Here is a 10,008-nt window from a genome sequence, read left to right on the forward strand (position 1 = left end):
TAGATCGCGACAAGATAAAACCTCTCGTTCTTTTTCTTTCGTTTATATCTCAACCCGGGACGCATTTGACCTATGACGGGGAAATATGACCTCATGACGATTTGAAGGTCCATTCGTCCTGGACGCCAACGTTTCCTTGTCAACACAATGAGACGTCCTCGTCTCCTCTTTTTCTCCCTGTTTGCGACGTTCTTGATCTTCTTCCTATGGTCACGAAGTGCGTCGAAAAGCGAGAAAGCGCGGCCGACGGTTACCGCAAGCGACTCGAAAGATGAGAATCAAGTCACACCTAAAGCACGCATTGCCAAGGTGTCCATGGTGTATGGGGATAACCCGCTTTATGATCGGGCGCTGGAAAATCATAAACGCCATGCAGAGAGATGGGGTTACCCAATGTATACACTGCAGCGAGATGCTCTGAAGGGTTACTGGAACAAGCCAGCTTGGATGCTGTCTCTTGTGGTACAGGAACTGGCAAAACCGCCATCGGAAAGTGTGGAATGGATGGTGTATGTCCTTTCCGAGCTGGCACTTCGCGACTGAACACTAATTGGGACACTTCCTTCTTGAATAGATGGGTAGACGCGGACTCGCTCATAGTAAACCCGGCCGTTCCATTCGAGGTTTTTCTTCCACCGCCGGACCTCGATGATATCCATCTGATAGGTACCAAAGACCAAAATGGGTTTAACTCCGGCATCATATTTTTCCGTGTGCATCCATGGACGGTGAGCTTTTTGGCCGAAACGATCGCTTACCCAATGTGCCGACCCGACGAGGACCTCGGGTATTCCTTCGACCAGGAAGCAATGGCGCGTCTTCTCAGACGTGCTGACGGCCCACCAGCGAGTCCGATCTATGCTGATCAAACAGTATTCATGCCTCGACCATGGATCAACACATACGAATTCCATCATGCCTATGAAGGGAATAGGGGAGATATGTTGGTTCATTTCCCTGGGTTGGAGGATGATCGGGCCCCGCACATGGAGAAATGGCTTGGTGAATTGGAGACAAACCAGCAGTACTGGGAGGTACCTCTGGACGAAACAGAGTACCCCAACCGTACGAAGACATTCTGGAAAGACATTCGGGAGGCCCGAAATGCAGCGAATGTAGTGCAAGAGGCGATTGCCCTTGCGCCAGAGGGTACCCCGACTGCTTCCCGGCGTGAGGCTCTCGCGTACCTGCGCCATATACTGCGGACTGAATCAGACAATGCCGATAAAATACATGAAGCGATGGACGTATTGAATGCAGCCATCGCCCAGGACGCTGAGAGCTTCGAGTCTCAGAATCAGGAAGGTTGACATTGAATTTTGATGACTACTACTACCACCGAAATATATTTTGCGATATTTACGGGTTTGGGCAAGAGATACGGGACGGTTGCTTGTTTGGGACCACTTGGTTGTGACTGATATTTCAGAGTACATATACATGGTTTTTGATAAGACGAGCATCTTTGTATGGGTCTGGCGAACGGGTTCGGCTTTGATAGAGGTAGTTTTGTATTTCTAGGCAAGTCAGACTTTCTTCAATCAACATAACTTTACTCATAAAATCACTGTTAAATTAGGAAAGATTCATGGCGTCAATGAGAGCATTGAGTTACAAACAGCGACCATCCTATGCTCATTAGTCATGGTCTTTAGCCCCTGCCATAACAGTATCAAAGCGCAGGCGACAACATTTCCCATTCTGACATTTACAACCACAGCACACGGACATCGAAATGGATGAAAACGACGAGTCCGTCCTTGAATATGCTCGTCGCTGCGGCATCGCTGTGGATCACCGCAGCATCTCGCCCCTGTCTCTCATCAAGCAACTACGCGAGTCGGACAGCAATGAGTTAAATGACGATCTCAACGGTGTGAATATCTCTGCTTCTATCACAATGGAGAACATCAACGCAAAAATCCGAAGCGAAAAATTGGAGGTCAGTAAGGATGTTGCTGCATATTTATCAACAATTCTCAGCGAGATGGCCTCGATCACCCGCGGTGAAAAAGTGATGAGTGAGGAGGAATGGTGTGCCAGCTTCCCAGATTATCCTCGTCAACGAAAGGAGGACTTGAAGGTTGACATGCCGCTGTTGACATCTGCTGAGGTGAAGAGCATGGCGACGTTCTCCGAGCGACCAGCTACGGAGAATATGATCTTCGATGCAATTCGCTCGCTGAGCAAAACTGGCGACTGCGATTACACAGATGAAGGACTGGCTTCCCTGGAGTGTCTAGCTGGATTGGAAAAAGAGATTGATGAAGACCTGCAGCATGAGAAACTGGATTGCTCAAGGGATGCAATGGCTGTGCTGCGGGAGACTCTGAGACCTAATGAGGAGCAGCGCAGACGAGAAGTGGAGGAGCTCGTTGATACTGCAATAGTAAGTGAATAGAACTCGCAGGTTTGATGCAACGCCGGAACGTGGCTGATGCCTGTATTAGAAGCGTCCTTATCGACCAATTTCGCCCTTGTACATTGAAATTGAGCGAGAATCTCTCTCACCTTCTTTGGTCCAATATCAGCGCGGTAGTTCGTTTGAATTGCGGCCACCCAATTCGACAAATATGGTTCTCGGATGCGATCCAGAACCTCGGCACCAGGCAAAACCTATGAGCTTGCCGCCCAACACTCGTGTCGTAGAGTCAACTATACCAGATGAAAATATTCCGTCCGGAAGATTGTCGGAACCAGGAAGCGGGATCGAAGCACTGATCTGCAAAACAGACCCGGGAAACAAATCTGCAGGCTTACAGCATGGTGATCCGAGTGCCCTGCGGCAGCCAGAGGACATCCCAGCCAGTGAACCGGAAGCTGGTGGAAACGTTGAGGAATTTTCACCACATTTTGTAACAAAGTCGAGCGCAGCAGAATTTCCTACAGTCCCTCTGAAACGGAAACAAAGTTTGTTTGATGGTTCAAGAGATTGTCGGGATGTGCGTTCCAAGCCTCCTATAGTTGGCACCTCCATACGCTGGACAGAACAAACGTGGCCGGATCGTGGGAGTCTCGCGTCTCGAAGACCTTATGAGGAGGAACTAACGAACGGCGCCAAAGTATCCAACGTTACCGCTCTGCAAAACCGACAAGGAGAGCAGGAGATCACGTCTGTCCTGGGAACCTTGGACTCATTCATGCAAGTTCGAGGAAGGACTGTTAAGCGGAAGCTGAACAACGCAAGTCCGTATTTCGCACATCCCGTGATTGAAAGTCGGACAGAGCCTCCTGAGGATCAAAACGAGTCAATGGAAAGAGCCGTCCCATATATACCTCAGAATTCGATTAATGCACACGTTCCGGATATTCCAAGCTCTATGTCTCCTTCGATACTGGTCCTTTCCTCAACCTTACTTCAGTCGGATCTCGACCTCGTCCGTCACTTCGAAAGAATGAACCCCACCCCACAGCTTATATTTCGTGAATATCAGCGCAGCCAGAGACCGTCTCTTTCCGCAACGCACACCGGACCTGAAAACGAAGCGGACGTTATTGTGTCCCCACAAGCGGGTGTCCTCTTAATCACTTCTCAGGAAACAACGCATACTTATCTCCCTGGGCATCCGTCACTTAGCAGAGGATATACATCACCCATTCAAGAACGTATTTCCAAGATTTCAGTTCGCTATGAGAAGCTTTATATTCTTGTTCGAATCCCGGGCGACAGCATTGATGCACGGGTTCTTAGTGCTATATGTTCGCTCAATGGGTTCTGCATGGCGCTAGGTTCGACATGTGAGATCAGACCTCTTCTCGTTGCTGTATCAGATACAGCCAAATGGATCAGCGCCCTTGCTTACAGGGAGAGCATCTCCCTACCATTGCCTGTGGATAATATATTCCCAGAGGGACAAGAGGAGGAGACATTGTGGGAAGTGTTCCTCCGTCAAGTGGGAATGAACCCCTTTGCGGCACGAGTCGCTCTGGCAGTGGCGAGTGAAGACAATGAAGTGAGCAAATTATCTGCTTTTGTGGAGATGGAGCCCCAGAGGCGCAGAGCTAAGTTCGGGCCTCTCCTCGGCGAGCGGGTTGTGCGTAAGATCGAGCGCGTGCTGGAAACTGATTGGCAAATTGACTGGGCCGTTGATCTTTGAGGAATTTACGGACATTGACGCTTAATTCAGATATCTATTTTGAGAGCTTATATCAGCGGTCAGTAAAAGATTTCAGTTCCCCCTTCTTCCAGCTTTTTCCACTCTGGTGTGATATCTTGACCAGCGTTAGGTGGCCCAGGGAATCGGCTATTCTTGCAACTATCTGAGATCTCCTCGCACTTTTTACTCCATTCAGTGCAATAGCCATATCCTGTTGGCTGAGTCTCAGCCCAGCAGTTGTCACTTTGTCTCCAGCAGTCATCCGATGCCTTCTCGATGCGTTAGCAACGATTTCGGCCGGTGCCTCGAGGCGACCAGCAGGGGAAAACTCACAGCCCAGCATTCTTCCTCATTATTATAAGAAGGAACCTCGAAACCGCACCAGTTGCCGTTGACAAATATGCAGCCTTCAGGCTTGAGGCCCTCAGTTTGCTCCTGAGAATTTCCTTCTGTTGTGTCAGGATTTGATTTAGGCTTGTACACCGGAGGCCCGAGAGGCGGATAGGGCAGTGCCATAGGCTTGTCATAGATATTGAACGTCAAGGCTGGGTTGTCAAGAGTGTAAGTGCCTTCACCAATGAAGACAGTCTCTGGGCGACTTGGGTTGGTGACATTGGACTCGATGAACACCTGTGCACAGCCGACGTAGAATTGCGGATCGGGCGGGTTGGCGGTTGCCGCATGGAGGGCTAGTAGCTCCGTGCGGACGAGGTAGTAACCGCCCTCGATGTCCTCGGGAACCCGCACGGAGATGTGGCCGTTATTCTCGATCATCTTGGTGGTACCCCATTTGTCATTTTCGCTGTCATAGACGGACTCCCAAATCTTGAACCATCCGTCACCAGCAGCGTTGTTGCTGTCCGTTGCTGAAGAGACCTTTTTCATATAAACGGCTGCGGGGCCCTTGTGAGACTCGTCTAATGGTCTCGAATTCACGTCGTCTGCGTCCTCGCGGAATTCGAAGGTGAGGACCGAGGAGGTTTTGGCAGGGCAGACCCGCGACACGCCTTTCTCGCCATCGACGCCTACATTGTTCAGCGTTCATCCCGGCCAATGAAGACCAAGTATTCATCCAATTTTCTGGGGATTGGGCCCTACCACACGCGATGTCCTTGCTCGTTACAGGACTGACAAAGTAGTTGCTTGTGTATCCATCCATGTTCATCCGGATGCAGACACCATCTCCTTGATTTTCACCGTCGACATACAGTGTAGTCATCACGGTATGAGCTTGAGCAAGACTAAGGAACACCGTCGCGCTCAAGACCAGCCTAGCTGGCCGCGAAAAGATGTTCGAGAACGCCATCTTCCAATTCCAATCGCAATAAAATCCCCAAGTAACGAATGACTGAAATTTGAATGAATGACTGAACGAAAGTCAAGAGCAAGTTATTCGCAAGAGGAGCAGACTTTATAAGTTACCAAAAGCAATAGGATTCAGTGTCAACAGTGCTCACCCGTTCATCACCCAATCCCCAGGATCTACAGTCCTAATTCATGTCCTGTACCTGTATTCGAGGCCCCACTAAACTTTCATACGACGTTACAATATCTCATCTAACGTGGTGGTGAATACGGAGGATGATAGTTCGATTTTGCCCTGGTTTCCTCTAGCACAAGATGTCGAATCACATCTCAGTTTTTTGTTCAAAGTGCTTCTCATCGTGGTAAATTCTCGCCGTGGCACATGTTCAACTATGAATCCCTGTGCGGCGGTACTCGAAACATGTGGCGTTGTTTCGATTCCCTAATACTACGTCGTTAACGGTCACTAGTCTCTGTGCTGATCAGCGAGCCTGGGACAAAACGTTTCATGTTGTTTGCCAGCACATTGTACCACGTCCATTGGAAGGTAGTCAGACCACGTGTGGCAGACTGATTGCATGGCACCGAAGGGAGACTAGAGACATTGAAAAATGATTCCGTAGGGTTTTATTAGGGATCATGGGGTGCTATTGTCTTCGTAGGAGCTGGATTCAGGCCTTAATAATTTCAAGGGTTTCAAGGTGCCCATCCTTCTTACCAACGAAAACATAATTTCCGCTCGTACCCCGTCCTCCGTACAAGGATACCTCATGCAATATAACTCAGGACCTTCAAGTGATGACACCACTGAAGCCGAGACGGTTCATTACGACACTTCACGGTCCAATCTGGAATGAGCAGTCACACCAGTTGGAAAAGAAGCCCAAGTCTGCCGGCACAACTACCCAGCCCGATCTTTCTGGACTATGTCCATGGGTGCACATAGCTCTAACCAGACCCTCCTTTATGAAACTCTCCGAAACCAACAAAATACCCCGAGAGGCCATCAAAGGTGCAGGATATATCATTCACTGTACTAGAAATGCACTGAGAGGACGGAGGTCAGGAACACACAGCAAAAGCAGCCGCCGTTTACGAAGGCTGCATAATCTCCTAAATCGGACCCTCCTTCTGGCCTATATTTGTACTGCGTGCGATGGGCAACAACCTTTTGCCATCCTCTGCAGCCACAAATAAGCTTAAATTGGAAGATCTGGCATCGTTCGTTGTCAGTATCCTGTATTGGACTATTGTGGGTTTGTGGGGCGAGAAAAAGGTCAGAGCCTTGGGGAGAGCAACTATCCTCATAGGCTCATAAGCAACAATCTGGGTAAAAAAAAAAAAAAAAAGGATAACAATTGCGGGGGGATGTAGGATGTAGGTAGATACGAGAAAAGACGTACTTCGTGCTAACTATAGCTTCCTCCATTGGCGGCCAACACTTTCGCCTGACTTTGCGCAGCGGCTTGTTTTATCCAAAGAAACAACAGTGCCATTTACAAAGGTAGTTACTTACTTAGTTCAGTATTTCTGTGCGGGAATCTCGCGCCAAAGCATCGAACAGACAGAGTGATGTCTCCTTAGGAACATCACCTACTACAGACCCAGTAGGTACTGCTTTACCTGAGAGTTGGGGCATGATTTTGGATGTCGGAACTTGCAACACACGAGACACCGTGCTTGCCCCATCCTTCGGAAGTGCTGCTGGTCCCATGTCAATGCATGTAGTGACAAGGGTATGTGAAATGAGACTGTGCTGCCAATTATCCCGATCTGCCCGTTGAAAGTGGTTCCTCGGCCCGAAAGTATAGGATACTAGGTTATGTCTAGCATTGTAATGAACCCAGTTTGCTGTTTCCTTAGTTTTTTTTTTTTTTTTTGTCCATGCATTTCCTTTCCACAGCTCCATGCTTCACATCTGTCGTGGGATTCTCTTCTTCAGCTATACTACTCTTATACTGGTAGGCTACGGCTCGCGAATTTCATGTTCATGAGTTAGGATTGGAGCCCAGGCTCAATCGGGATATATGGCTTGTGTTGGTGCTGACAGAAGTTACTTTCTCTCGGCTGGGCGGCTCCTCCTCCTATATGGGCTGTATCTCAGCTCGCAAAGAGCTGAAATGGAGATACTGCCCATCGTCTCGATGTTGGGAACACTAAGCGCTGAAATCTAGTGGTGTGGCGAGCAAGCGTGTTGAGAATGCTGCCGCTGAGCTGTGGTCGAACTGAGTCCGATTCGATAAACTGGCTGTGCGTGGTTTGGGAGCTATGAGCAGCAATTGACGAAGACTATGACGGCGGCAACCTCCCGAAGATAGTAAGGAGCGGTTGATATATTGTTTGTGGATGGAGGAGGGCAGCATGAAACGAGGCTAGAAATATCATGAATCATCACCTCGATGGAGAGAAACGGCTTGGACAAAATGAGCACCTCCGACGTCGGAACGGCACCTCACCTGAAGCCGAGAACAGAACGATGAACCAAGGGCCCCAGCGACTGATTACCAGCTTAATTAACCCAGAGACGGATCGTCGCCGTTAAGAGACCGAGTCTTTCCGGCCGATGCAAGCATGCCGACATAGCTTATTGATGTTTTCAGGACAGCTTTTTGGTGCAGAGGTTAGCCAGTGCCGGCAGTGCCAGGATAGATAGTGGTACGACCCTGCATAGTTGACGGACTGCGTTGCGGACAGTGTAAAGCCGATTGATTAAGTGCAGATGCTCGACAGTCGGCTATATGCCAGACTACCGTACACGCGGCGGTGTTCATGCAGTATCTATTTCCATGCGTGGACTCTATTTCCTCCTGCGTCGTTCCATTACATGACATTAAACGAAGAAAAAAACATCGCTCCTCTCCGCTGAATTAATCGAAGAGACATGGATGAAACCATCAGTCAACAAGTTGAGATGGTAGACCCAAGACGATTTCTCCTCTGACAATCCCTCCGGACTCCAAAAATGAAAACCGAAATCAAGATCAAACATATACAATGAAGCCAAATTTCATACTCTGGTACGCACTTGGGATTCTTGTTGACGTTGCATCAACTCATTCTTTATCCGGATATTGGTCGTACACTGGCGTCATTTCGCTCAGCAAATTCGGCAGATTCAATCGAACGCTATACCGAATGTTCGGGCTAAAGGCTCTTTCCATCTCGTCGCCCTGAGCTTCCATGATATCGCTGAGAGCACTTTTTTTGAAGCCACGGAAAGTGTGGAAAAGACCCGGATCAACCGTAAGACATGTGGCGGTCCTCGGACGTTCATTTACGCCAACGCAAATCTCACGTAGCATGAGGTCAAAAGGTTTGTCGAATTTCCGTATGCCTGCTTCGTAAAGGATGCGGCGAGCACCTCGCTGACTGACCGCGTACGCAAAAGTGCAAAAGAGATCCAGGGTATGATGCGTAACACGCGTGTGCTCCGGGAACACTTGCCGAGGATCAAACTCCTGTTCGAAGACGGCTAAGTGGTGGCGCGCCGGTACCGTCTGGTCATTGTAGTGCAGCACCCGACCTCGCGGGAGCGCTTGCGACTGGCTCCGTAAGGTTTCGTCGCTGAGCTCAACATTTGGAGCCACGGTACCGCAGTGGCCAAGCCATAGCACATCCCAATTATCGCCGTATGGAGAGCGTTTCGGTGTCACGGTACGCGGCAAATTGTCGAAATCAAGGTCCGGCGGTTGGCCTTCATATTCCATCGGGTTCTCAAACGACGGATCCGCATAGGAGGACGGCGAGAAATGCAATGGCTGGGTCAGTGCCCGCGTGGTTGCGGCAAAGTCAATCATTTGCTGGGTAATGTTGAGATCCCAGTCAATATCATCCTCGATAATCAAGGCCGACTCGAGATTGTTCTCAATGACACTTGACGTCAACACCCCACGAGTCAGTCTACTCATCTGGACGGAGAAGTGGAATCGTCACCAGGGAATAACTAGCCATACGCAGAAAGAGCATCTAGGTGACTCCGCCAACTTCCGACGTTACCACTTAATTGCGCGCTGTGCGTCGCCGGTGGTGTTAATGCTTTCTCGCTCACTTCATCGCCCGTTCGGCCACGAATGAACTCGAGTTCCAGGCCGGTCACGGCGGCCATCAAGGTCATCGCATCACGGCGATCCGTTCGAGATGGTAGGTTAATGGTATAGATTTTTCCGAACTGCAAAACAAGCCCGCGTCAGCTTTCCATGTCCACGCGCAGTTTCGACACTCCTTGACGTACTCCCAACGTGGAGTTGGCGACATCATCTAGCAGACTCTTTCTGGTCCCATGTCGTTTAGCTGATAATGGGCCAATCGGCTCACTATTGTAGCTGAAAAAGACAAACAGCACCACGATAAACACAAAGCTTGCAAGAACGCTCAGGAGCCGAGAGCGACCCAGGATCATGATGGCGGTTCAGTCGGCAACCCTCAGGCTGCTTGAGGGTGCGAGAAGAAGACCCCGGATTTTGATTACAGAAGATCAGCAAGAACAAAGTCGACCAAAATGGCGTTAAATCCTGCCCAGTACACCATCCCGACAGCGATGAGTGCTCAGATATACAACATCATTCCGGCGATCGTCAAGACAGTATTTGGTTAAGGATGAAATTCC

The 10,008-nt window shown here is 49.5% G+C and overlaps 5 protein-coding genes across 5 annotated transcripts; 2 read left to right on the plus strand and 3 right to left on the minus strand.

Annotated features, from left to right (window-relative positions):
• Positions 1-147: 147 nt before the first annotated feature.
• On the plus strand, positions 148-1,310 carry VTN49DRAFT_1098 (uncharacterized protein; the record flags this gene model as incomplete). Its single annotated transcript, XM_069408675.1, has 2 exons — positions 148-509; positions 575-1,310. The coding sequence occupies 2 exons, from the start codon at positions 148-150 to the stop codon at positions 1,308-1,310; spliced, it is 1,098 nt and encodes a 365-aa protein (XP_069270138.1).
• Positions 1,311-1,735: 425 nt separating this feature from the next.
• On the plus strand, positions 1,736-4,097 carry VTN49DRAFT_1099 (uncharacterized protein; the record flags this gene model as incomplete). The annotated part of the gene is made up of 2 exons (XM_069408676.1): positions 1,736-2,389; positions 2,451-4,097. The coding sequence occupies 2 exons, from the start codon at positions 1,736-1,738 to the stop codon at positions 4,095-4,097; spliced, it is 2,301 nt and encodes a 766-aa protein (XP_069270139.1).
• Positions 4,098-4,156: 59 nt separating this feature from the next.
• On the minus strand, positions 4,157-5,403 carry VTN49DRAFT_1100 (uncharacterized protein; the record flags this gene model as incomplete). The annotated part of the gene is made up of 3 exons (XM_069408679.1): positions 4,157-4,366; positions 4,431-5,122; positions 5,196-5,403. 3 exons carry the CDS (start codon positions 5,401-5,403, stop codon positions 4,157-4,159), a joined length of 1,110 nt encoding a protein of 369 aa, XP_069270140.1.
• A 2,708-nt stretch (positions 5,404-8,111) lies between these two features.
• VTN49DRAFT_1101 (uncharacterized protein) lies at positions 8,112-8,391 on the minus strand (the record flags this gene model as incomplete). The annotated part of the gene is made up of 2 exons (XM_069408680.1): positions 8,112-8,180; positions 8,239-8,391. The coding sequence occupies 2 exons, from the start codon at positions 8,389-8,391 to the stop codon at positions 8,112-8,114; spliced, it is 222 nt and encodes a 73-aa protein (XP_069270141.1).
• Positions 8,392-8,455: 64 nt separating this feature from the next.
• VTN49DRAFT_1102 (uncharacterized protein) lies at positions 8,456-9,801 on the minus strand (the record flags this gene model as incomplete). Its single annotated transcript, XM_069408681.1, has 3 exons — positions 8,456-9,275; positions 9,356-9,570; positions 9,634-9,801. 3 exons carry the CDS (start codon positions 9,799-9,801, stop codon positions 8,456-8,458), a joined length of 1,203 nt encoding a protein of 400 aa, XP_069270142.1.
• Between the last annotated feature and the right edge of the window lie 207 nt (positions 9,802-10,008).

This window comes from Thermomyces lanuginosus (genome assembly GCF_041956635.1).
Source record: "Thermomyces lanuginosus strain ATCC 200065 unplaced genomic scaffold VTN49scaffold_22, whole genome shotgun sequence".
Taxonomy (NCBI): domain Eukaryota; kingdom Fungi; phylum Ascomycota; class Eurotiomycetes; order Eurotiales; family Trichocomaceae; genus Thermomyces; species Thermomyces lanuginosus.